This window comes from Gymnodraco acuticeps, unplaced genomic scaffold (genome assembly GCF_902827175.1).
Source record: "Gymnodraco acuticeps unplaced genomic scaffold, fGymAcu1.1, whole genome shotgun sequence".
Classification (NCBI taxonomy): domain Eukaryota; kingdom Metazoa; phylum Chordata; class Actinopteri; order Perciformes; family Bathydraconidae; genus Gymnodraco; species Gymnodraco acuticeps.
Window position 1 is genome coordinate 1,769,878 of NW_022990701.1, and position 27,678 is coordinate 1,797,555.

The following is a 27,678-nucleotide window of genomic DNA, read 5'->3' on the forward strand; positions in this document are numbered from 1 at the left end:
AACAGTGAATTTTCGTAAGGAGCATTTTGAATTCAGCTTTTGGAAATACAAAGTGCCAGAAGTTTATTTGTATCTGTGCAATGTGAAAGAGAGAGACTCTATACATAAATAAAGAGTGGAAGGGCTGGTGGACTCATTCCCGAAGGTTTACGCTGCAACTAGCTTTTAAATTATAATCACTGTATGGCTTCCATGGCGTAATCTGATGGGCACTGAGAGGCAAGGTCCAATTACCATCCTATCCTACGCTGCAAGTTAGAGGCTCGGACGATAATGCTCTCTAATTTCTTATTTAATGAATTGCATTATGTCAGATTGAAACTAAACACATGGGTGACAGAGCTGATGGCTTTGACTGAATAGCGCTGTCCGTTTGGCAGGGATCAAACTGAGGAGGAGGGCTACGGTTACAGTAATGTGGTGAATGTTTAGGCTGACAAAACTGAAGCAAGATGACAGCGTGTGTGTGTGTGTGCACGTGTGTGTGTACAGTACAGAGAGATAAAGAGTGTGTGAGGTAAAACGAAGAGAAACAGAAATGAAAAGCAAAAGAGAAAATGAAATGGATGAGGAGATGGAAGAAGATCCACAGGGAAAGCTAAATAAAGCTGTGATGAGTGTATGTGTGTGTGTGTGTGTGTGTGTGTGTGTGTGTGTGTGTGTGTGTGTGTGTGTGTGTGTGTGTGTGTGTGTGTGTGTGTGTGTGTGTGTGTGTGTGTGTGTGTGTGAGGCATGCATGGATATAATGAGTGCCCTGACCTTGGAGTGTGTGATGGACAGGGTGTCCACCCAGACCCGCCAGCCGCCCCACTCGTATTTGATGGCGTGGTAGAGGAGGATACGGAAGATGGCGTACACCATCTCCGTGATTTTCTGCTCCTCGCTGTTCTGAGGGTGGATGTAGCACAGGGAGAGCATCCACTCCTGCCACACGGAGCACTGCAGCAGGCTCCTGGAACAGAAATATATGCGCTGAATATGAATCCCACTGGCATTTAAACACTGTATGTACTTCATCTTGTGAAGTGGTTGAATTCTTACCTTCGGTTTTCTCGGCTATTATTGAACAGTTTGATCATGTCTGACAGGAAGACCTTGCGCACCTCCATGCTCTCGGGGGACGGGGGTGAGGCCTTCAGCAGAGAAGCCATTACCTTCAGAATTTCTAGAAATATTAACAGAAATGTACACAAAGTTAGTGGAACAAAATATAAAAACTCTTGTTTGTCTGTGGTGTCCATTCAGATATTTCATACATTACAGCAAGTAAAAAGTTTAGACTTAGAAACATCAAGGATTCTGTTTGGAAGTGATATTTACTTTTGGCCACAGAAGGAGAACAAGCACGAATCAACCACTAAATCATACATTGGTCTCAACATGTGCAAATCATTGTGTCGCAAACTATCTGAACTCCCAGCTGTACACACCTGAAAATCTGTGCCTGTAGTAAAAAAGAAAACGTCCGGGCCCCTTGATCTTTATCATATTGTAATGAGTTTGGTATTGTTTCAAACCAGAGAGCCAGAGTCTCAGGGCCTTCTGGTAGGCTTGGGAGACTGACTGTTTAGATGAATTATCTAGACAATGTCAGTGTCCATTTACTTTGAGTAGAGAGACGGCGGGGCTTGGATTTCACTCGTCTCTTCAGACCTTGGCGCTAACCGATGCCCCCTTGCCCCGGCAGACGGTTGTGTTGTTTCTACGCCTTAGTCACTCAAATTATGAGTCGCTGAACCTTTACCGCCAGAAAATTACCCCAGCATGTACTGGGAATGAGGATGGAGGGATGGCGTATTCCCCTTCTTTTTTTCCCCCCATTTGCTTTGGGTTCCTTTCCCTTGAGTTAATTTGAGGGAAACGGTACTTCCTCGGTTTGTTTGATTGGCTCTGACGTTACTAAAGACTGCAATCAGGGGGCCATTTTGGGAGTTTGTCGCAGATTAAATCAAGAGAATGCACGGCAAAGGAGAAACAGACCCACCGCTCTGTGTTCCACCAGAATGTGCTCACAGAAACAAACCCGTACAAGGTTTCTGTGATATATCCCGCCTGTCTAGGATGGTTGGGTAGGAAAGTTTTTAACACAACAAAGGCTTATGATAATCAATGTGTGACTACAGCAGGACCTTGTAAGATTAAGGCTGGTTGGAAGTAAACCTTGGTTGTCATTATACCAACCGCTTGGATTCCAAACTGATTAAAGCTGTTTTTGCAAGTGTGTGCACAAAAGTAAAAAAAAAAAAAGGAGAGGAGATGTTTTCTTTACTTCGCTGAAATTAATACTTAACATTTCAACATATGAAAAGATTTTGTGAGCTGGCGTGAAATTAAAGGTAAGTAACGGCCTGAAAATATGAGATGGGAACACTGATCAAAGCCTGGAGTCGCTGTTTCCGCTTATTATTTCACCGCATATGAAAAATGAGCAGGCACTCTCTACTGGTAATGATGCACTGGGAGGAAAATAAGAACTTGATTGTAAATGTATGTGAATACATAAATACTGTATGTCTGCATCTGCAAACTATTTTATTCTTTTTTTTTATCCAAGTAATACAATTGCAATTTTATATTATAATCAATCAAATATTTAAAATCATATATTAATGAGAAAATATCAAAATGAAACACTTAACTTCATGGTAATTTTTTTTAAATAAAGTTATAAAAACACATTGACTTAAAACATTAACCCCATAAAGTGCACACAAACACTTTATGAATATGTTGTAATTTAAGCAAATTCATTAATAGAATAAACTCTAAATCCACTTTAATGTAACATTTCCCACACTGACACGCCATCATGATTAAATTACATGAATCATTCTCTATATGCAAATGAATCCTGACAAAACATGATACAGTCCTTCAATAAAACTAGCATATGTGTGTACATTTGTCACGTTAAGTGTTCGCACCGTCCTCATGCTAGGATTATGCATGATATCTGAGGTTCAGTTGTATGAAAATACCCTCTGGCTGCTAAATTTATGTCCTTCATTTGTTTGACTGTATATAGTGATCTCACGGTTCCATGGGGAATATCCTCAAGTGCAGTTTGGAGCAAAAAGGTATGTAGAGGGTGTGCTGCAGGGGATGATTTAGGAGAGTAGTGTGGCGCAGAGGAGGCACTTACGTGGGTTGAGAATCTTCACAGTGGAGTCGGGGTCCGGATGCTGTTTATGGATCACTTGAGTGCAGATCTGCTCAGTAAGAATCTACCGGGGGAGAGCGAGGGGATTCAAGTCATAAATATCCACATCGCTCTTAACAAAAACAGAGACACAAACCACACTATGGATACACAAAGCTATGTATACGTTTCACCCTCGCGTAGTATATGGCCGAATAATTGTCAAATCAGGTTTCTGCAGGAGGACAGCCATTCAATTTATTATTTAAACTAACTCATTAAATTGTCAAGTTGAATAATAAAAATGAAACTATTAGACTAAGACGAGGTGAGTTTAAAAGGCAACAAATTAAATATCAAGCATGCATTTCAACACACAGGTTTTTATTGTATGTCCTTGTTTTCTATAAAGATATTTTCAGCCACGTAAGCAGAGGCCTGCAGGGTGTACGTATGCAGAGGACTGACCTCGAACAGCACGTTGTAGGTTGTCATGGTGAACTTTCCGGAGTGGAGCATCAGGCGTTCAGTGAGCAGGGAGAAAAGGCCATGACTCATCATGACCTCGGGTTTCCTCCTGATCAGGAAATTAGGAGGTCAAAGGTCAGTCAGTAAACATAATTATTTGCTAAACCACTAAACCGGAACATAATATACAAATCTGAGTTGTTATAGTTGCACTGAAATACCACAACGATTCAAATGTATTTAAAATACTGATTCATAGTGAAAATGTCCCAAAATACCATACATTTTAAAATCTGTAGAAGTATAAATCAGCGAAGCTCCAGTTGACATTTGACATGGAGGAAATGAAAAATAGAGTCCCTGCTGACTCAGTAAAAGCAGTTATTCAAAGGAACCTCTTCATGGCTTTCATCTCTGATCATGTATCAACTCCAATTTTAGTATTGTAACTGAGCTAAAAAAAACTGTAGAAAGTTATATTGTCTCACAGTCAATCTGGCTCTCAAGACTTAAAAAAAACTCTTGTCAACACGGTGCTAGAGTTGTCTGTTACTTAAACGGCTGGTTATTAGTGAAAATTAATTGATGAACAGCTTGCAATATTAGCCCGAGAGTTATTATGCATCACCAGACAAAATAAAACAGGGCATTCGGAGAGATCTGGAGCACATGGTTATAGCAAGAGCTTTTAAAGGAGCAGCACCCGATAATTGACTGCCCATTAGACAAAAAGACAGCTCCCAATTGAGACGAACTTTTTTTTTTAAATCCTCAAAATGACAATAATCTAGGGGTGGTTAAATGCATTAATATCCACTTTTTCCATTTAATTTACTTCATATTTTGACAGCGAGTCCTGCAGCTCAATAGAGAATTCTCATAACCTGATCCTGATTTGGCTGTGGTATTTAAATGCAGCTGTATAATGAAAGTTTTCTGCCAACATTAATATTTTACAATTGTTCAGTCACAAAAAGGAACAAAAAAAAGTGCAGAAAAATGTAATAAATAGATATGGAAATGAAAACATTCAGAGTGATTTGAGACATATGTTATTATTTTTCATAATAACATTTGTTCCCATACGAAGGGTGTACTTTTAAAAATATGATGTGTAATACAGACTGCACTACATAAACATTTACCCAACTACATTTCTATACTCGGGTAATATAGTGTCAATAATTGTACTTACTTTGGTGGCAAGTGTTTCAGAAAGTATCCCATTACTTTCAGGGTCTGCACTCTAATTCCTTCACTCTTTGAGGCCAGAAGCTTGTAAATCACACTGTGAAAAAGGAATTAAAGGAAAATGAATAAAATAACATTCAAAATCAAATGTGTTGTTTTTATTTATTTAAAAAAAATATATATATATACATTGTTAGATAAAACTATAGTGGCACAACACTGAAGCTATGCAATAAAAACAATTCTGTGCCCAACTTTTAAATATGTACTTTGAGCAAAAACGACGTTGCAAAACTGTGAAAACATTGGCAGTTTAAATAAACATAGATCATTACCGAATCCCGTTGCGCTGGTCGAAGGCCTGGACCATGGACCCCGGCTGCTCTGACATCACAGCCACCAGCAACTGCAGCACGTCCATGAGATTGTCATCCTGTGGGACAGAGAGGAAAGGACTTGAAGCTATTGTTGTGTTAACAGAGAGCAGTAGGGAAAATACTGAAATACTAATGAAGCTGAGCTGAAGTTATATATGACAAAACAACACAACGGCATATACTTGTGTATCATTGCGAATTATTGTTGTTGAATTTAATAGTAGCTGTAATGTGAGACGGAAAGGTGATCAAAAACAGTAGAAATATTTAATGACATTACAAGCATCTAAAGAATTACAATCTGTGTTCTATGAAATGAACGGCTGCTACATGTCAGTAGGCTTTTTAGGCAATGTTGTAATCACCCTTTGATTCTTACAAGGTTCACTGCCTCACTGACTGATCTGACTGATTCATTTGTTATGCATCACTCCACTCTAAACAATCCACTTCTGTCAGGACGTCTAACTGGCAGACTTGGAAAAATAACAAGGAACAGCGATCGTGCGTTTAGCAACAGGAAAAGTTAGCTATTGCTCTGCATATCAGACGGTGGGAGGACAAAGTGCAGCGCAGCAGTGTGAGGTTGCCATCTGGTGGTCAGCGCTGCAGTAACAACAGCCTACCTCATGCATGGTCAGGAGGTAGTTGAGGATACTCTGCAGCTCGTCTTCCTTCACTCCATGATCCTGGAATATTAAAAAAAAATTCCACAAATAATTTTACACAGAGATTATTGATATATCTGCAAAACTAATACACAACCAGAGTTTTCTCTGATAATAATATTGTGACTTTGGGGTAAATTCAATGTGGCAAAGAGGTTTTCTGTACAAGAAAACAAAAAAATCCCAAGTAATGTTTATATGATAACCAAACAGGGAGGGACATCAAATGGTTATTTCACCTTAAGATAAGGAGCTGACTATAACAACATCAAGCAATATAGTTGGAGCAGTACAAAACAAAAATCCCAAGCAATATGTATTCTCCCATCATGATATCAATATCTCATTATAATACTGTACAGTTCAGCCGCAGTTAAGATGGTTCTTAATAGAGCAAATAAAAATGTTTAGATATATTAACATTCATATTCATTCAATAAAACCGTCGTGCCAGTTTGTGAATAGGCATTTTTATTCTCACTGGTTTCAATAATGTTTAAATACGGAGAAGCATCCACGTAAATGGCAGCACATTCTTTAGCAATCGAAAGATGTAATGAGGGCTAAAAGCTTCAATTGCAAAGCTGACATTTGAGTTCATTACGGGATGAGCTACAGTTAACAACTCTTGCTGTTGTATAAAGTGGCAACTAGTTCGCTCTTGATCATATTAATAATGCATGTTGCTGGAGACATTGACAGTCAGAACACAACTCCACTGTAATACGAGTGCACCAGCAACTACATTTATTATATAAATAAAACTAATGGAACCACGAGAAGAAATAATATTGACATTCATATGTGCCAGAGTCAATAAAAGCCTGTTTTCTATTTGATGATGGGGGTATTGGGCCGTGACATCATCAACGTACCTTCATTATGAGCTGCTTGACAAACAACAAAAGAAAGGCTCGCAAAGAGAGGATCTCCTTCTGGTTTGGTCTCGGACCATCTGAAAAACAAAATGGCAAACAATGGCTGTTGAGCGGAGCTGACATATGAGCCAGATTCAGAAGGATAACGCAAGAAATGATAACAGGATTAATCTATTTGTTGAAGCAGAGATCTGCACTTGATGCTAAAGTGTGAGCATTGGTGCAGCGTATCTTTATGTGTGGGTCCATATTTCTGTGTACATACGAATGTTTACATGTAAATGTTGTTTTGACTGCACGATGTGAACATATACTTCAGATGACATATCAAGTTACATCAGGAGCATGCATCACATTTTATATACAATATATGTTTCAGCGCATCCTCACCCATGCCTTTGGGCACGACTCCACTGCGGTCCTGGGGGTTGATGACCCAGTAGTAGTATTTCAGTGTGTGCATGACCTGCAGTACCGTGCCCACCCTGCGGATGGTGTTGTAGATGGTCACAGTGCTGATGAACTCCGTTGCCAGGTAAGTGTAGAGTGTCAGTTGCACCTGTAAACAGATAAAGCACATATAAAAACACACTTACACACAAGCTTGATAGTTTGAGCGGAATAATCCGGTTTTAGTGTGTCCCAGCTTCTGAGCCCCTGATGGTCGGAGGCAAGCCTTTCTATTTACATAGCAGTGACTGAGTCACAGGTGGAAGGATAACCTTGAACTCTGAGCTGAACTCTGAAACACTATAAATAAAATGTAGGGCAGGATCAAAACGGAGTGAGAGAGGGTGATGACTACTGTACATAGCAACCGATATGTTACCAGGGCTATACTGAATACTGAGAACTGAAGCTATAAAGATGTATTCATAAGGTTGAAATTCACCTCCTAAATCAACAGCAGCTTCTTTATGCATGTCTATCTAATTGGATTCTAACTTATGTCTGCACTGTTGCAAATCAAGATTGGGCTACACTCATTTTATAAAACTATTTGCAGAAATAGATTTCACTGGTTGCTGCTTATGATTGATCAAACTCATATGATACAAACATTTCCAACAACTCTAGATATTGTTAAGTCCTAAAGTCAAACATTTTTGAAGATGATACGTTTAATAATTAAAAAATGTCATAACGTGTCTTTATCCAACATAATATTCTACTTTGATGTATATGCGTTTACCGTTTCAAAAATAACGTTTTCACGGCAGCCACAAAAACTGTTTGCTCTCCTGGTTAAACATTGAATCCGATGAACCACTTTTTACATTTATATTGACGTCATAAAATATTACAACAGACACAGCTGCATAAAAGAAACAAATAGACATTCTGTATTGCTGTATTGTCTACATGTATTCAACCAAATACATAAGAATGGGCTGCTGTGTGTGTACGTGTGTTTCTGTTACCTTGGCAGGGGCATGGATCCAGATGGCGGGGTTGAACAGAATGTGGTCACACAGCTGCTTGAGCAGCAGGATGCCATTCTGCAAGTTGCTAAGGTATCTGGAAAAGGCCAGCGCAATGTCCAGGACGGGCCGCGTCACATGCACCTTGGAAGACTGGAGCACAGACGGGGGGGGCAGAGAGTGCGACAATAGCAGGTGAGAAAATGAGAGGGTGATATGTCAGAGAGAGGAGTCAAAGACATGCAAAGGACACATGCAGAGAACAATGAGGAAGATCTCCTCTTCTGCCTAACAAGCACCAAGCCAGCTGTGACCTCCAAATACAGCTGAGGGAAAACAAAGTCTGGCTCATATTAAGTGTTGGTGTCGGTGTGTGCCTGTGTAAGTGTGTTTGTGGCGTTAAGGGAATCAGGCCTTATTACGCCTCTGGGTTCATTACGCAGCTACTGGTACGGGAGGATGGCTCTCTCATGTATTTTTTTTCCAGCTGAGACAATTTGTGTTTTTCTCACCTTCTCCAAAGTGTAGCCGATGACGAGAAAGCCTTTGCAGGCAAGGACTTGCTCTTGCATAGCCACTGAGTTCTTCAAGAGCTCCATCACAAAGGATAACAAAGTGCAGCTAAAAGGCAGAGATAGACAGAAGGACAAACAGAGACAAGGAGAGAGAGAGAGGGTGAGTTAGACAGTGACAATAATCTATGTAAGCTGCTGACAAAGCCCTGACTGTGAAGGGCATATCCTACATGAAATGTGATTGAATGAGGGTGTCGTGTCCCCATTGTGTTAGGAGGGCAGATTCCAGCATCAACTTGAGGGCAGCAGATTTAACAACGTTGCAAATTCATAAGCAAGATGGCCTCACAGCTTTCAGGCTGAGCGTTAAATCAAAAGTTGAAACAGCTTTTTAAAAAACTTGTTGCTAGTCTCATTTCGACAATATACGCAGGCATAAACAATTGTTAGTAACAAACTGAAAAGCTCTTCACTCGTAGTTAGTGTTTTTCATACGTTTGGGCAGAAGTGAGGCTAAGACTGGACAAAGGAGACGTGTATTATACTCCATGAGTTGTGTAACAGATGTTTTAAAAAAGTGTTACTGTTGTTAAACCTGGCCACCTTTTTCTTTATCTTACTAACCAGTTGTCCTTTTTTTACATTTTAACTGTGGAGGAATTCAAGAAAATCTACATCTTAAACAAGATTTCACGGTAACACGGGGTGAGTAATTGACATAGAGTTCATTATGAGGGTGAAGTATTCCTTCAATATTTATACTAAGTCTTTTAAAACTATCACAGTGACTTGATGCAGCACAATTAAAACCTGATTAAGTGTAGGAGAAACAAAATCATTCATTAAAGTGCTTGTGTGTGGGGGTGTGTTTACCAGACAGAGGTGTCCAGCTCATGGCTGGAGGGCTGGCAGTAATCCAGCTGTGCAAACAGAGGGAAGAGGACCTGCACACCTCCGATAGAGTGAATGCCGCCCTGGACTGAGTGAGTCACCACGGCCTTCACGTCCTACCGAAACAAACACACACGAGGCTGTTACATAGGCAACATTTGCATGTGGGTCACATGGAAATCAGTTATGTGCACGGAATAAGCTTCATGTGTTGACATATTTTAGTACTTGGATGTAGTTACATGGTATAATACAAAAAACACCATTTTGTTTTGTTGTGACTAACAGTCTGCTTTTTATCCTCACAGGAACAAAACTGTGATGAATAGTCATTTGAATATTTTACTGCTGCAAAATGCTCTTAAAGTGCCAACAAAACAAATAAGCTTAATGTTGGAGAGAGTGAGTATAATCCAAGATTTCAATACTAGGTGTTTGGTTCTTTGACCTCTTCTCTAACTTGTGCAAAACATGTTGAAAACATAAGGATCAGGAAAACCTGGTTATATTTCCTTCATCTGATGTCTGTGTTTTACGTCACGACACAAACAGTGGCTTGGCAAAACATTTTCCTCTATAGAAATGGAGGTTTTGCACATGGCATAGCAAATCTGAAAATATAGGTCACATATTCATTCATATTTTACATGGTGTGTGTGTGTGTTAGTTTTCATGTGTGTTTGTGTGGTGAAGAAAGCATATGTTGTGTGTGGCAGCAAAAGCCTCCCTCACAAAGGAAACAAAGCATTTTCTTTGATGAGGGCATGAGAGAGAACTCAATTAGTGCTTGAGAAAAGGAAACCTTAGTGTGTGTGTGTGTGTGTGTGTGTGTGTGTGTGTGTGTGTGTGTGTGTGTGTGTGTGTGTGTGTGTGTGTGTGTAAGCCACATAGGAAAAACTTCCACAAAAAGGTCACCACCTACTTCTAACAGGAAAAATGCACAGCGACACGTGTGTAGTTGCAAACTGAACCCGAGTCTTTGAGAAGGCTAATTCCACAGTTAGAGCAGCAGGAAGCCTTTCAGCAGCTGTAGCAGTCTGGCTAGCTGAACACAGTTGCACCTCTGCCCTAATGAGGCAATTAAAATTAAAAGATGCCAACTGGGCCACTTTCATTATCGCAGAGGAAAGAGTCAAAAGTGGTTCATATGGAACAGTGGGAGGGAAGAAGCAGGTGGAGAATGTGCTTTAATGTCAGCATGGTTTATTTTGGTTACAGTTAACTCAGTAATAATCAACTTTATTGGAATAAGTTTATATGCACACAAAATGTCACATTAAAGGAATAATTACCTGCAGCATGAGCGCGTGGGGTGAGTGAACAAATATGGATGCGTTGTCCTTGGGGGAGGACTCAAGGCAGAGCTGGGCATCGGTGGCGCGAGGGTTGTAAGCGAAGGCGATACTGGAGGACAACTTGCCATCATACAGTAAGGTCTTATGATGCTCCGCAAACAGCAAGTCACTCTCAGCCTTGTACTTGAATGTGCCCTAAGGAGATGAGAGGGAGAGACATTCAGTTGTAGAGAACACAACAGTTATACTATTCGCACTACTAGATTCACATTTTTGTGTCTAGATTACAAAATGTGTCTACACTAAGAACAATATTGACTCTGCTGCTAATATAAGGCAGCGTCAAAGTTATCTGCTCAAAACACACAAACAACAAAAAAAATGTACCATTCAGCTTAATTGAACTACCTTTTACCTTCACATTCATAGCACATCCATGGACTGCAACAATGTATGGAAAATTCCAACACGTATCGACATTTCCATCACAGCGATCAGGGTCACTGGAGATGCAGCACACCCGAGCATGCATGGATGATTATTTTCTACTCTGTCGACCTTATTTGTTTTGATTTGTATCTTTATTGTTTGTCAGCGGGTGTGTTGAGGTGGAGACCAGTGTGTGGTGTTTTTTTCCTTATATATACACACAGGCTCTAAAAGCTCTAAATATAATAAGATATATATATATATATATATATATATATATACACTTCTTGTTTAAACTGCTATGCTTGTGCTTAAGGCTAAAACGGAGCGTCTAATGTCAAGTTTGTTATGACATCTCACTTTGTTGTTGATAGAATCTAACTCTCAACCAACATCATGGTCTCGAAAACATTTATTGTGAGGTATCATCTGACAGCTAATCAACATCACTCACTGGGCGAAGCTTATCTAACCATGCTCATTTTTCCTTTTGGTTTAAGAATGATACATTTAAAGACATTTAAGATGTCAGTGTTACAGAAGTAAACTAAATTATTATAAAGCTTCATTTGCCTAAGTTGTTATACTCCGTTATGTCTCCATTATAAGTTCCCATCAGCAAAAACACCCGGAACATCACCAGGAGGGAGCTGCCATCCATGGAGGACCTATACTCCCAGCGGCTCAGGAAGAAATCCCTCCGGATTATAAAAGACCCCCCATCACCCCAGCCACAAACTGTTCTGCCTGCTGCCGTCTGGCAGGCGTTACCGCAGCATCCGGACAAAAACCACCAGACTCAGAGACAGTTTCATCCCACAGGCAATAAGACTGTTAAACAACTGAACTGTTGTAACAACATCCATAACATTCATCTGCTACTTAGTAATTATTTATCTTATCTAATATATAATTCCAATAGCTTGCATATAGACTCTTATTTCACTATTTCACTTTTTTTTAAACTATTTTTCTTTTTGTATTTACTTTTTAATAATTTACTTGCACTATTTTTTCTGTTTTTCTGTATTATTGTGTTGCACTGTTGGAGAAGCCTGTGACGTAAGATTTTCATCGACATAACTACACTGTAGCTATGTTCGTATGACAAATAAACAACCTTGACCTTGGTTTGCTATCCTGGCTCCAAAATGGTGGAATGAGCTCCCCATTGACATCAGGACAGCAGAAAGCTTACACATCTTCTGGCGCAGACTAAAAACTCATCTCTTTCGACTTCACTTCGAGCGATAAAATGACTAACAAAGCACTCATATACTAACAAAGCACTCATATACTAACAAAGCACTCATATACTAACAAAGGACTGGCTTATCTAAAGCTAGTTGAGTAGCACTTGAAATGTTTTAGCTCTATGAAACCTGATGATATGATTCTGTTTTCTTGAGTTTGTATCTTCTTGGTCGAATGCACTTATTGTAAGTCGCTTTGGATAAAAGCGTCAGCTAAATGCAATGTAATGTAATAAGTATCTATCACACAACCATCTCAGGGTTAATGCCCACCTGGTACCCCGGCCCCAGCTGATAGATGGCCAGGATCTGAGCAGCGCTGAGAGCCTCTCCAAACAGGTATACTGCCCCCATCTGTCCGCAGAACACACGGTTGACATCTGCCGTCTCTGACGATCCCAGGAAACACTTGTCAAATGTCTGTAGCAGGAAAGAGGTTGGAGGTAGGGTTTTAGGAAGAAAACAAATTGAAATATAAAATTTAAGACGAAGGCAAGGGAGTAAGAAATAAGGAATTGATACAGGAACAAAAGGAATAAAAAGACCAAAAATAGCCTGAATGAACAAAGGGAAAAGGCGTATTCATGGCAACACAAGCTATAATTGGCAATACACAGACCCAAACTATAAACATACTGTGGCTAACTTGATACCGTTTCATCTTCCTCTGGTCATGGTCAGTGAGGCAGAAGTGTTGAGAACGATGAGGACACGTCTCAATCAAATTGCTAATTTGCTTTCGGGACATACTGTCACATCAAGAGGATTACACTGCGCTGTGGAGGCGTTTTCATTCCTGACAAAATTTGATTTAAGAATCTCATAGCGCAGCATGACAGAAAGCAATCCTAGGGATTGTGACAGAGTTCATATGGTGATGTGTGAGAGGAGCAGGGTGTGTGCAATATATGTAGTCATTTTCCGCTGTGCTACCCCATACTAATAGATGAAAATAATGGCCCCCAGACCCTTCAAAAGCAAAGAGTGAGATTAGATATCTGCGAGTGAGGTTTATTTTAAAGTTTTTGGTACACACTCCCGCAGCAATAACTGGTTCTAAAATTGATATTGACAGAAAACTGTTCCATGCGCCCACATGCCCTATACCCTGATGTAGCCGCAGGTGGAATTGTACATAAAAATCTTGCCAGATGATTCAAGCATTAATATTTTTTGATTCACAAGTAAACACAGAACACATCCACAGAAAAGGGCTGGATAAAGAATTAGTAGGCGGTCTAAAATATGTTATTTACTTTCTCGTCATATCTTGTATAAAAACAGTGATACCATTTTTGGGTCTGCATTGAATATATTAAGCTACAGTACAGTTAGCAGACATTAGCTCAGCTTAGCATAACGCCTCAAACAGATGGAAATCGCTAGCCTTGCTCTATCCAAAAACAAACAAAATTACTTTTAGTACATTTAAATGTACCAATATAAAACTAAAATGCATGTGTTGTTTGTTTGAATAGTAAAAACTGAAAACATTATTTTTCGAAAAGCACCAAATCTGGTTTTAAGGGGTAAGTGCAAGACTATTTCTTTGCTTGGTGCAGAATCTTCCACAGTTTCTCTTTGTGCTGCTAAGGTAACCGTTTGCAGGCTTTAGCTTAATATTGACCGTACAATAAGAGTGTTTGGAGTGTAGGTAATGAAACAGACTTAAACCGTTACAAATCCTCCACTGTCTCACATAGCCGTCTACAATATAAAGTATTCGCTTTTTTATGAGAATGTACTGTATACCAATATCAATCTGAAACGTCTGTTGCCCCCTACTGGGTGACTTACAAATAGCGTAAGATATTTTGAATAGTTTTTCACTTACGTCACTGGTGTTGACAAACCAGGCGATGTCTCCAAAGGAAGCCAGTTCCCCGTTCACAAAGCAGCTAATTTCACTGTTTTTCCAGCGGTTGTACACATGAACGAGGGTCACCATGTACCACTGATGAAAAAACAGAAAGAAGCAGACTCTCACAATGGGAAACTGTTTATCTGGAGTATCAATCACACAACAAGATATCAATAAGTCAGCGTGTGGTGAGAATCTTCTAGCTTACTCAATTAGCCTCCATCATGTTTCAAGACTCTGTCCCCTCAAGCTATGATCCCACCTACTTAGATTTCTGGTTTCCTCCTCAGCCTGACAACCACTGAAATGGGTTACCAGAGTAACCACAGTAAAATAGGTTATTACGATTTCTTCCGGACATAAAAGACGACACTAAAAATAGATTGAAAAAATCAACTAAAGTGATTGTTTGGTCCTCATGAGGTTTATTGAGGTAGTGTGATGTCTTTCTGCCCAGGGGAAGGAGAAGGATTTTTTTAATTGTCCACAGGCAAAAGATGTTTTGGACTGCAATGGTTTCCAGAGTATGTTGTGCCTGGAAGGGACTCTGGGTATTGGATAATCCTTCTCTACGGTCTCCCTCTTCCCTCCTCCTTCTAGCTTAGCTTCTCCCCAGAGTCAGGTAAGGTGTGACAGTTCCTTCGTACAGCCAGGTCTAGATTTATTGTGAGTGCACATGTGTGTTTGAGTGTGTGCATGTGATTCTGATTTCTGTGATCCATCTACAGAGACATATCCAGGATTTGTCTTTTCATGTGCTTGGGTCACCAAACCAATGCCTGTATTCTGCTTTGCGTTGTTTTTTTCCTACCTTCTGTGGTTTGAAGTCGTACTTTACACAGTGCTGGAACCCTTTCCCCTTGGATTTTAATGAGGTCACTATCAAACAGCCCCCCACAAAGTGTGCAGAGTAACCCATGCCTTTATTGGTGCGGAAACTGGAAAATAAAAATCAAGGGAGAAAACAAACACAAAGGGTTAGTTTCCGAGCGAGGCTGCACACTTTCAAGCCGACTGCCTTCAAGGGCAACACGGGTTGTAGTCTCTAATATATCATATAAGCACTTTAAAAAGGGTCTCAAAAGGATAAAGATAGCAAACAATCATTTCTCAACTTCACAGATTCTTCTCATCCTTCTGCATGCCCCGGCGAGATGGGCCCCGGCAGTGTGATTTAGTGAATTAATCTCTTTAAAAAAGGGCACAAGGCTGAAGGGGAGCTTTTATTACAAATGCTCTCAAGCAGCTCGTTGGCCACTCAAGTCGGTTATCATTTTCACAGGAGCCCAAACAGATCACTGCTGTATAAATTAGATTTTTGACAGAAATTAATTATTGGTTGAAAAGAAGATCAACCAACTCTCCGCTCCACAGACAGGAAGCGAAGGATAATGAGACAGGGAAGATGGAGAGAGAAGTACAAGCGTTTTTCATCTGTGAGGCTGCAGCATATTTTTGGGAGTGAGTTTATGATACATCTTTGTTTACTGGTGACATGTGCACATGCATAAGTACAAACTTAGACACCTTAATTCAAATGAATACACCTGTGGTGAAACATTTCATGTAATTCCTCTCTTTGTGTTACATCCTTAAGCAAAGTTCTCATATCTGCATATGTGATACGCATACATTAAAAAATAACATTTTAATGCTAAACAAAGGGAATAATGCATCTATTATTCATAGGTTGGCATTGTTACCTACCAGTACAGGTAAGGCTTGTCCTTGTCTACATTGATGTTGTTGAGAGGATCCATGCGGAGCCACGTGTGGAATGTAAAGCCATTCTGGTACGGCCATTTTGCTATAGGAGGCAGAGCTATAGCCTATTAGAGAGACAAATACAAACAGAAAAGAGGACATGGTATGAGTAGTGGAACAGTGATCATTTTAAAATGTACTTAAAAAAAACAGTTGGGTTAGAAGGTCACAATAGGTCAACCAGAAGCGGGGGAAATGAATGTCAAAAGGCCACAAAAAGTAATCAAGCAAAGGCCCCTTGAAATATATTTCTCTAAATAATGTTTTTGTGTGTATGAATGTGTGAAGCAGGGCAACACAGGAAGATGAGGTCTCAGACCCAATCCTGCTTTGCTTTTACTCGTAAAAGCACCGTCACCATGGCAATGGATGGTTATATACAGAAGTTGGCAATCACATACACTATGTAAGGGGCCTGACATTGCCCAAGGCAACATTCAATGGTGCACACAATTACATAGCTTCCTGTACAAAGAACATGTAATGCAATAAAAAGTGCACTAATCTTAGTGTGACAATATGTGTCCTTTACTCCTAAACACAGATTCAGTCTGAAGACATTTACATACCGTTTGTTTTTATCATTTTTTCTGTGTAGCATTAATGATTGTTTGAAGAGTAGTTCTGATGTATTGAGTCAGAGAGAAGGTTTCAGTGCAGTGATGACACAAACTGTGCCATTAAAACTAGAGAGCAGACACATTTTACTTTTAATAAAAATCATTAAACATTGATATTTAAAGGTAGGGTAGGTAAGAATGGAGAAACCAGCTCGAGTGCGCTAGAATTTGAAAGTACGCAGCCGGAAAAAATCTGCCTTTTCCTTCAGACTTCCTACAGAGCCCCTCCTCCAACACACACGAACGCGCACATGACCAATGAGGGCAGGGGATAAGTTTGTGCACGAGATGGAAGGCTGACAGGCAGGTAGGCCATCCAGTTACTTTAGCCGGGCCGGCTAAAATGATTGGTCGTGCTTTTTACAGCGCCACGGCTTCCACAGATTACATTTTTTTAATGGATTTTTTGTCAAAGCACTTAAGATATTCATTGCTATCGGGATGTTAAGAGCATTCCATGGAATACAACAAAAAGTGTATCTCGAGCCGGTTTCTCAAACGTACCTACACCACCTTTAAGTGTTTTTTTTCTGTAGAAAATGATTCTGTATATTGTATTGTGTTTTGTTCAACAAGTGCAAGGGCATGTTGTTTACTTAGAATTCATCACAGTATGCCACTCTCCAACCAAAATAAAGGATGTTAAAGTAAATACATTATGTTTCTATAGAAGGGCAAGGAAAGGACACAGCCTGTTTGTGTGGCCTGATCAACAAAGAACAGTGAGGTTGTGAATGGGATAATATGTAGGGAAGGTACAACCCAAATTCTCAGAGCATGATTTGAATAGTCCAAAAGCTGAAAAAAAGCCAACAGCCAAAGCATCATGCATTTAAACAGCTCAATCTTTAGATACTTGACATCATTTCAGCAAGAGTACAAAAGGCTGTAAAATGGTCTGAGTTGTAATGGTAGAAAATAACTAAGAGAATCTGTGAAGCTTGTTGAAACACTGCATGGGTCAGTGAATGGCTGGCTCACAGGAAATCAGCTTAGAAAGCAATTACTATGAAATGATTTAGGAGAACTCATCGTGTAATATCTAAAGTGCTCACTTGTTTTCATACCATCAGTTTATAATAAATGTATGTATAAGAATGGGAAGAATAAAGAACTTATTTTACATTTTGGGAAACAGTCATGGTGAGGCTCCACAATCTGCTGGCATCTGCATTGTTTGCATTAATATGAAGCAGGGAATATTGATGCTAATGTATTGAAACATTCAAAAGCGCAGTCCAGCTCATCACCCATGTGCAAACACCCTTTATGGGATGTTTTTATATTCTGTGTTGCATTGTATGACACTATGAAGTATACTCACAGCTGCGTTCTTCCCCGGGAAGCTGAAGAATGAGTCAGGGCCGTTCCTGTGAGCCATGTACTTCAGAACTGACAAAAGCTTCACTGCGTGGCGAGGCTGGGGGAAGAAAACACAACGTATTTACACCACGGATGGTGTTCAAAACACAGGCACATGAAAGCATATGAACCCAAATGACACACTTACTTGTTATGCATGATGCCACAAATGATTAAAGCAGGTACAGCTTTGGTTCTGCTTGTTCTAAATTTACCTTTCTCTCTTCTAAACCATCAACGTGCATGTTAGACCCAATTCCAACTAAGCTGTTGAAGGAAGTTTTTCCATTAATTAGCACTTATTTATTAAATATTATGAATATGTCTTTATTATCAGGCTATGTTCCACAATCATTCAAAGTAGCAGTGATAAAACCGCTTCTTAAAAAGCACAACCTCGATCCAGAGGTTTTAGCCAATTATAGACCTATTTCTAATCTTCCGTTCCTCTCAAAAATTCTTGAGAAAGCGGTCGCAAAACAGTTGTGTGATTACTTAAAAAACAATGATTTATTTGAAGCTTTTCAGTCTGGCTTTAGAACACATCATAGCACAGAGACAGCTCTGGTTAAAGTCACAAATGACATTCTAATAGCCTCTGACAAGGGACGTGTCTCTATTCTTGTTTTGCTTGATCTCAGTGCTGCATTTGATACTATCGACCATGATATCTTATTGCAAAGACTAGAGCACTTAGTTGGCATACAGGGAACTGCTTTAGACTGGTTTAGGTCCTATCTATCTGAACGCTCTCAGTTTGTACGTGTCAATGATGAATCTTCCACGCAAACCAAAGTTAGCCATGGAGTGCCACAGGGCTCAGTGCTCGGACCTATTTTGTTCACATTATATATGCTTCCGTTAGGCAATATTATAAGGAATCATTCTGTAAACTTTCATTGTTATGCGGATGATACTCAACTATATTTATCAATCAAGCCTGATGAAATTAATCATCTAAATAAAATTCAAGACTGCCTTAAGGACTTAAAAACGTGGATGACCTTAAACTTTTTGATGTTAAACACGACCAAAACTGAAGTTATTGTACTTGGCCCGAAGAATCTACGAAACAAATTATCTAAGGATATACTAACTATGGATGGCATTAATTTGGCCTCCAGTGAGACTGTAAGGAATCTTGGTGTTATATTTGATCAGGATTTATCCTTTAACGCCCACATAAAATCAATTTCAAGGACCGCCTACTTCCATCTACGTAACATTGCAAAAATCAGGCATATCTTGCCTCAAAACGATGCAGAGAAACTAGTCCATGCATTTGTTACTTCAAGGCTGGATTATTGTAACTCTTTATTATCAGGGTGTACCAAGAAGTCAGTCAAGTCGCTTCAGCTGATTCAAAATGCTGCGGCTCGTGTACTAACCAGAGTTAGGAAAAGGGACCACATTACTCCTGTTCTGGCTGCCTTACACTGGCTCCCTATAGAACACAGGATAGAATTTAAAATTCTTCTTCTCGCCTACAAAGCCCTTAATGGGCAGGCGCCATCTTACCTTAAAGAACTCATTATACCCTACTGTCCTACTAGGGCATTGCGTTCCAAGAATGCAGGGTTGTTGGTTGTTCCTAGAGTCTCTAAAAGTACAATGGGAGCCAGAGCCTTTTCTTATCAAGCTCCACATTTGTGGAATCAGCTTCCAGTTTGTGTTCGGGCGGCAGACACCCTATCCGTTTTTAAGAGTGCGCTTAAGACCTTCCTTTTTGATAAAGCTTATAGTTAGGGCTGATTAGATCCAGCCCCTAGTTTTGCTGATATAGGCTTAGTTTGTCGGGGGACATCTTACTTCTTCCTTCTCTCTGTCTATACCTGTGTACTCTCATGTTCCGATTAACCCAGCTTCCCCAAATGTCTTTCTTTTTGGTGTCTATATACGCCGGGATCCGGAGTCATGGATGATCCTGCGCTCCTCTGTCCTGGATCGCGAGCCCTGGATCTTGAGTCGTGGCTGTGGTCCTGGATCATAGGTCCTGGATGGATATCCTCGTGGATTCATCTTCCTATTATACACACATGCATTTCCAAACATTTGGACTACCTATGTTGCAAATGTATTATCTTTTCAATTTACACACGGCATCTATTGCACGTCTGTCCGTCCTGGGAGAGGGATCCCTCCTCTGTTGCTCTCCCTGAGGTTTCTCCCATTTTTCCCTTTAAACTGTGGGTTTTCTCCGGAAGTTTTTCCTTGTACGATGTGAGGGTCTAAGGACAGAGGGTGTCGTATTGTCATACTGATATTTTGTACAAACTGTAAAGTCCACTGAGACAAATGTAACATTTGTGATATTGGGCTATATAAATAAACATTGATTGATTGATTGATTGATTGACCTCATCAAGTTTGACATCCAGAGATTTGCTAAGCAGCACACTCTGAATTTAGTATCTCCTTTTACTTCATAATATCACAAATATGTTGCTCTAAAGATCCAGATATTGCAGCTTGTTTATTGTGAGTGATAAAAATACTATATATTTGTACGATTTTCAACAGGGTTGTGGTTTATAGAGTGCAATAGCAAAGCACTTTGTAGTTAAAGTTTTGCAATCATCATAACCACCCTAGATATTTCCCAAAGATGAAATTACGATAGGAGCGTTGGCAGGAGCGGCTTGAAAGTGGGAGTGAGGTGAAATTTAGGAGAATAAAAGCCCCATTTCCTTGACAGTTTGATTACGGTCAGAGATTGATGGGTTACTTTACTTCCATTCATCTGTCTCTCCCTGTGTGCCACGGGTCCTGCCAAGATGTAGTACCTTATCTTCAGTACATGTATCATACATCTTGAGTTCACTGGGGCTATGTCCTTATAGGTGCACACACACCGACAGAAAACAGCATAGGCAGTCTGTTTTTTGAAAACTTTAAAATGTGTGAAAGCCAATTCTCAACATTTTGCTTAATATTAGCAAATTCATGTTTTTTGGATATACCATGAACAACCGAATATCATTAATGTGGTGGTGCTCTGGCAGAGTAGTAGCCTGGTTTCACATGATTTATCTTGTCCCTGTGACCAGGGCAGTGGCCTGCGGGATGGCAGCAGTTGTAGCTAGCACACTCCTCACGCTGGTTCCAGACAACCAAGACAGATCACCGTGGAATACTCCGACTCACCCACTGGCCCTTCTCCCCTTGCAGTTTGCTGAAGAAAAGCTTCAGCTCTTTCACTGTGATGCTGTAGCTGGCGAGCACGCCCAACATGTCCACCAGTAGGTCTGCAAAACACACACACATTCAGAAAGGGGTTAAACATTGTGTGTTATAATTACACAGAAAGACTAAGAAGATACAATCATTTACTTTAGAAGTGAGAATGAGTCCCAAATATATATAATAATTCCTGAGCTGGCACCTGATTTTTTATTTTTAAAGAAATCCGGCTCCTTTTTATAATCTTTATTGGCATTTTGATCATTACAGTGAAGCTGCAGAGGTTAAGCAAAAAGCTAAGCAGCTCAGACATTTAAAAAAAAAAACATGGGTAAAATAGAGAAGGCACTCTGGGAGTCGGCAGCCTCTTTCATTAGTTATTACGGACTAATGACAGGGCATGGTATGACAGATATGAGTAGTGTGCACATACATAAGCCTTGGTTTAAACCTTTAAATATAATGAGTGGCACTTTTATCTGCTAGGTCTATTTCCGTGCAAAGTATTAGTACCAGTATATGCACACAAGTATTTCATATTTGCTGTTCAGCTATGTGTTACGCAACAGACTGATTCAGAGCAGTCCATGGATGTGAGGAGAGAAAGAGACAGTCTGCACATCTACTGTAAGAGCAACATTAAAAGTCAAAGTTCTGGTGCCCCGGTGGTTTTTGAGGCATTGATCATAAACTGCAACATTAAAAATCCAGCCGGAGACCTTTGTTGCATGTCATTCTTCATATCTTTCTGCTGTCACCTTTCAACTCCCGGAAAAGTATAGAAAATAAACAAAAATATTGAAAAAAACTGTGTAAAATATGAATAAAATTGTTTTTTTCATTTTAAAATGTCAATCAATAAAATAATTTGCTTCAGTTCTATGAGACAGTTCTCAGGGAAGGGCAGAGCATTTGTACTGTGGTGGATATTACTACTGTATGATCATTACTTTCAGCTGCCTAGTTAGCACTGGGCTGCATCACCCTGCTTGGCTGCACAAACCCTCCAGGCCAGCGCTGTTCTAGCTCGCAAAAGTTCACTGAGCCGAACACTGTAGGATTAATTCTGACTAATTTGCAGATGAGCAACAAACTACACTGGGACTCTGGGGAGTCTGTACAGGAGGAGTGTGTTGTCTGTTTTGACTGCAATACATCTCTGTATATGAACTCATGAAGGACGAAACCATGAGGTCACAATATATGGGAAGAGTGGATAGGAAGGGTTAGAATTAGTTACTATATTTCCAAATACTCAATTGTGTCCTGAGGTTGGAGTTCATGTCTTTACTTGTTCTCACTTCACACAGAGCTCAAAGCAGCTAGACACTTTTTTCCTGCCTACCGGGACCTGTGGGGTTTGGAGCTGTAGACCATATATTTGCTTCATAATAAGGCTTACCCCCCTTGGTCAATGAGTCCACTAATTGGTCATGTTAGGTTCATTTCTCTAGCATATTAGTCTTTATTTTAGGATTTCCCATGCTGAATTCCCTAAACACGATTGAGCTGATCTCTGGTACACATGAATTAAAATGCTGTTTCCATGACTCTTTCTGGGAGTCAAATAGTAAACTAATGCATCCAAGTGACAAACATGTGTGCTGGGAATTCATATAATCAGGGACAACCCTTTTAAAGAAATCGCTGCCTTTAACTTTACAAAATAAATGTTATTATTTAATTTATATTGCAGTCACATTACTTTTCGCACAACGTGCTGTCACTAGGTACCTGCGATCATGCTGTCAGTGGTGGATATGCGATGCAGCACCAGCTGGATGAGCCCCACGTCAGTGCACGCCTGCAGGTTGCGCACGCTCTTCTTGAGGATGGCGCTGAAGATGCTCCAGATCTCTGCCTGACAGGTGGGCTCACACTTGTCCAAAAGCTCCACCATGCACACGATGCTGTCGGGTTCTTGGATGATGAAGTTCATCTCAAGGTCAAACTGGCCTCCCACCAGCTGGAGGAGGGATAGAAGGAGAGAGGGAAGGGAGTGAGGGAGAGAGGGAGAGAGAAAAGAGGGAGACGGGGGAGTTGAGACAAGGTGTTTCAGTCAGTTATTGAGTAAGTCAAACAATAGCAATAATAAACAAAACACAAGTTTCGAAATAGCCTTTACATGTGTTCACATTACTTCGTGTGTGCACAGATCATTAATCATGCATCAGAGCTGCTGCTGGCCAAGTGGGTTAAAGGTCAGGGGAGAAACACAGGTCTCTGTCAGTCCGTCTGTGTGTGTGTTTGTTTGACAGCAGATTCAACCGTTTACAACTAGCCTTGGGACACCGAGATAAACCCAGAGGCAAAATATATCACACAACATCAGTTCCAATAACTTAGACATCCAGACAGACTCAAACACTGAGAAGTTCATTTGGAGGTTGTTTATTCCTGTAGGAAGCCGTGACATATTACAGAATCTGACGAAGCAATGCCAAATTAATCTTTAAGAAAATGCATAGTGATAGAACACAGTGACCTGGTCCCTGTATTAAAACAGCATCAGTGTGTAAACATATTTACACTCAGTAATGTATTTATTGTGTACAAAGAGAACAGAATAAACACATTTTCCTTTGCAGCCAATTACCTTTATACAAGCCTTTATCTTGAATCATAAACACAAATTGTATTCATGGGGAAAAGCACATGCATTACATGGTGTAAGTCAGCCTTAGCAGTGACCTCCAGCTGGAGCTTGCTCAGGAGCCACTGAGCTAAAAGGCTTGTCTTATTGTGGAGTAATGTGCTTTGTGTGTGAAAATAAATTGTATGAAACATAAATGTCATAATTTGTCACTTCTTAATAGTTGTGATGACATTTTTATTATTGAACCCTGCCTAATAGAAAAAGATAAGGAAAATAACAATGTTGGTGCCATATTAATATTGTGGGTAAGGCTGTCGTGTTAAAATCAAGAAGGTGTGACTGGACAGAAAAAAATGAATGCGAGATTGTCGTAGCAGCCCATTAGACGGGCTGGATGTGAAAACAATATGATTTGGTGCAGGGAATGGAAACTGTCCCATTAAAATGAGTGAGGTTGGATAAAGTGGGCATGTGTGTTGAGTAGAAGATAGGGAAGGAGGGGAACCTGGGTATGCTGCTGCCACAACATCCTTGAGGAGGAGTGGATAAAGTGATGATAACACTGACACACACACCTCACCTACTGTCCCCTTTAACCTCCTCTCACAGAGGTCTGCTCATTTCTTCATGTCAACTAACATTAGAACCATATAGATCAATCTTACACAAAGCCTATTTTATTTGTCCTTACGCTTTTGTTTATTTAAATTAACATGTACCAAAATGTATAGTAACAAATAATAAAACCATTACAAATACACAGAATTCAGTCATTGTTGTAGTTTAATGAGATCATTTTTTTAATAATTCTATACATTTTTACATTGAGTTTTGCAATGCCGATGATCTTGAATCTAAATATATTTATTTTACAAAATATCTGCATCTATCTTTCTGGATATGGATTAAAAACCCCACTCTTTCATTAACGAAGCTGAAAACACAAAATGTTGAGCCTTTTCACTTTGATGAATGACTCAATTTTATATTCTATTAGCAGGACTGTTGAAAATTAATTTTCCTTCCATTGAGTAATCGTTTGAGCAATAACTCCGCGACAGGAAAATCTTCCCCTTAAATTCATTTGTGAGGCTATGAGAGGTCAGCAGGAGAAAAAAGGAACTTTACTGTAATTTGAGGTCATTTAAAGGTTGGATTGAACAAAAATTAGGGCTGTGCGATTATAGCAAAAATCATAATCACGATTATTTTTGGTCAATAATTGATATCACGACTATTAAAAACGATTATCCATTTACTTGGAAAACATCCATTTATTGAAAAAAAAATATGTGAACAGTATGTTTTTAACAGTTGATTACCCTGAACTTTAAGTATAATTCAACTGAAAAACCAATTTAAATTTTTTTTAATAATTAATTAATATAATCGTTTTATTTCGATTACGTTGTTTTCGTAATCGTTGCAAGCCAAAATCGTAATCGAGATTAAAATACGATTAATTGCACAGCCCTACCAAAAAAAACAATGTTTTCGCTCTTCGTCCTACTTCTATCTTTCCATGGAGAGCTTTGCAAAGGTTTGGATGCACTTTTTTAATATAGTATTGTGGGTGTTAAAAGCATTCTTTCAAATGATCGCATTGAAAAATATGAATTCTATGAAGACCCCAAACAAAAATGTGATTTCAAAATAGCTTGTATTGGGTTAGAGACCAATTATAATATAGATATTTTAAATCCCATTTAACCAAAACAGCATGGATGGATCCAACTAGTTTTTTTTAGATATTCATTTGGATTAAAGATCTCTTAAATTAAGTCAGAGTTTTGCATAAATCAGTAGACTTAGTTAATGGTATAGTAACAGATAGATAGATGGGCAAACTAATATCAAGTCATTTTTTTTAATGGAATTACTAAATTAAAAACGAAGTGAATTTAGTCTAAATGTCGACCAGACAATTTAGTCTAAAGGACAAGCCAGGGTTAAAGTAATAACACATGCACCAGGTAACTTGACTTCTTCCCTTTTTTGTCTCTCAGCAAGTCATTGATAAATCACACTGTGCCACACTGTGCCATGTATTAACTTTGGGGATAGATTGCAGCCAGGTCTGTTGATGTATGAGCCTGACACTGTGTATGAGTCAACCATCCATCAAAGTCAGTTGACCAAGGAGACGAGAGCGCATGTATGGATGCAGACAGAGTGGCACAGCGCAGTGACAGACACTCACAGATACAGGGCTGAGATTGGACCTTGTTTGTCATTCTCTGCAATCAGAGGTTAAGGACAAATTAAACTATGATCTAGTCATACTATCTCACAGTGGGTGGTACTGTTTGAAGAGATTCACCAGCAATGTCTCGACTGACAAAATGAGCTAACATTTACGGGAACTTGTGATGAGTGATTTATTTTGCCGACGGCCTTTTACCGACAGCCTCCCGATTCAACATGTCGAATCGGCGGCGGAAGGTGTCGGCACGGCCGAAAATACACGCCGGTGCAGGACACACCAATCTGAGTAGGGCGACAGGACGCTCATCGACGGCAAGACATCTATCGACGGCCGAAATCGGCCCGGTGTGTCTGGGCCTTTAGGCAGCACTCTGCTCCAAACCTGGAAACTATGTGTTGTTTACGGTGTGATGTTGGTGCGAAACATCACAACGTCAAGGTTGTAACTGGGTATAACAAAGTGCAATATACAATAAGAATACTTTATATTACAAAAAGACTAAATTATGCTGCCATTAATCGGCTGTAATATTTTGAACCATGATGCAAATTCAAAACAAAGTGCATTTTCCTATAGCTAAGTGAGAACATCTAATGGTGCATTGGCAAAGAGGTTTACAACCTTTCAATTTATTTGATTGTTCAGTTCAAATCATTTACATTGCTCTATTTTAGGAACAGCTGTGAACGGTAGCTAGCTCTACCCTCTTGTAGAGCCAAGCAGAGCTCTGTGGTAAAAAGCTGTCTTTATGGCAGAGAGACACCAGATCCCTGGCGCAGTAACCTAGCCTGGCTGCTCTCCCCCGAGGCCAGCCTGAATTAATCATGGCTGAATAGCCAAGCAGCCACTGGGCCGTAACACAAAGCACAAACAGGCTTCTATGGTCTCCATGGAGAACAACATTGGAGGATCACAGGGGTTGATGATACGCCAGAACCGGGATTCATATCTGTCGCCTGAGCTGAACCTGTGCATCAGGTACCAATGACGGTGTGAGGATTCTTGGAAATCTGAGATATGAAACCCAGTGTCAACAATGACAATGTGTGACTTGATGTTAATGTATTTACCACATACAAACACAGCCATGTTTACAGGCTGCATAAAAGAGGTTGGGGAAATGCAAAATGGAACTTTGATGGGAAATTGGTGTCCTAACTAATGTTCCTACCCGCCATTTTTTTTCAGATTGCAAAGAAAAAGTTGCCAAAAAACTTGAATGCAGTGGGGATGCAAGTCATTTGTGGAAATATCTATAAACAAATATTTCAAAATGCTTTTAGCTTCGCTAGGGTGAAAAGGTTAGCATATTGAGAAAGAGAAGATACAGTTAAGCCTGATTGTTTCGGATGGACATTTAGGTCCAGTACACATTTCCTTCATTCAACTCAAATGTATGAATGAGAGATGAGGTATTGACGGTGTATGTGTGTCACGGTTACAGGGCCTCTTGTTGCGTGTCACTCTCTTTTGGAAAAGGGTTAGGGTAAGGGAAAATAGCCTCGTCTTGATACTTATGTAGGTCCTTGAGACTGTTAAGTACAAGTTAAAAACTCCTCGAAGA

The 27,678-nt window shown here is 39.8% G+C and overlaps 1 protein-coding gene across 5 annotated transcripts in view; it reads right to left on the bottom strand.

Annotated features, from left to right (window-relative positions):
* lrba (LPS responsive beige-like anchor protein) overlaps window positions 1–27,678 on the bottom strand; it is a 189,284-nt gene that overhangs the window by 138,645 nt on the left and 22,961 nt on the right. For all 5 annotated transcript variants that reach the window (XM_034231378.1, XM_034231381.1, XM_034231380.1 and 2 more), the window contains exons 2-21: window positions 23,047–23,278; window positions 21,277–21,377; window positions 18,095–18,190; window positions 16,094–16,215; window positions 15,198–15,324; window positions 14,360–14,479; window positions 12,799–12,945; window positions 10,841–11,038; window positions 9,531–9,664; window positions 8,655–8,763; window positions 8,143–8,295; window positions 7,112–7,280; window positions 6,719–6,798; window positions 5,802–5,864; window positions 5,134–5,231; window positions 4,803–4,895; window positions 3,608–3,716; window positions 3,143–3,224; window positions 1,042–1,165; window positions 760–952 (exon numbers count right to left, since the gene is read on the bottom strand). In XM_034231378.1, the coding sequence (XP_034087269.1) occupies window positions 760–952; window positions 1,042–1,165; window positions 3,143–3,224; window positions 3,608–3,716; window positions 4,803–4,895; window positions 5,134–5,231; window positions 5,802–5,864; window positions 6,719–6,798; window positions 7,112–7,280; window positions 8,143–8,295; window positions 8,655–8,763; window positions 9,531–9,664; window positions 10,841–11,038; window positions 12,799–12,945; window positions 14,360–14,479; window positions 15,198–15,324; window positions 16,094–16,215; window positions 18,095–18,190; window positions 21,277–21,377; window positions 23,047–23,278 (2,550 nt within the window). The remainder of the gene's footprint in view (window positions 1–759; window positions 953–1,041; window positions 1,166–3,142; window positions 3,225–3,607; window positions 3,717–4,802; window positions 4,896–5,133; window positions 5,232–5,801; window positions 5,865–6,718; window positions 6,799–7,111; window positions 7,281–8,142; window positions 8,296–8,654; window positions 8,764–9,530; window positions 9,665–10,840; window positions 11,039–12,798; window positions 12,946–14,359; window positions 14,480–15,197; window positions 15,325–16,093; window positions 16,216–18,094; window positions 18,191–21,276; window positions 21,378–23,046; window positions 23,279–27,678) is intronic.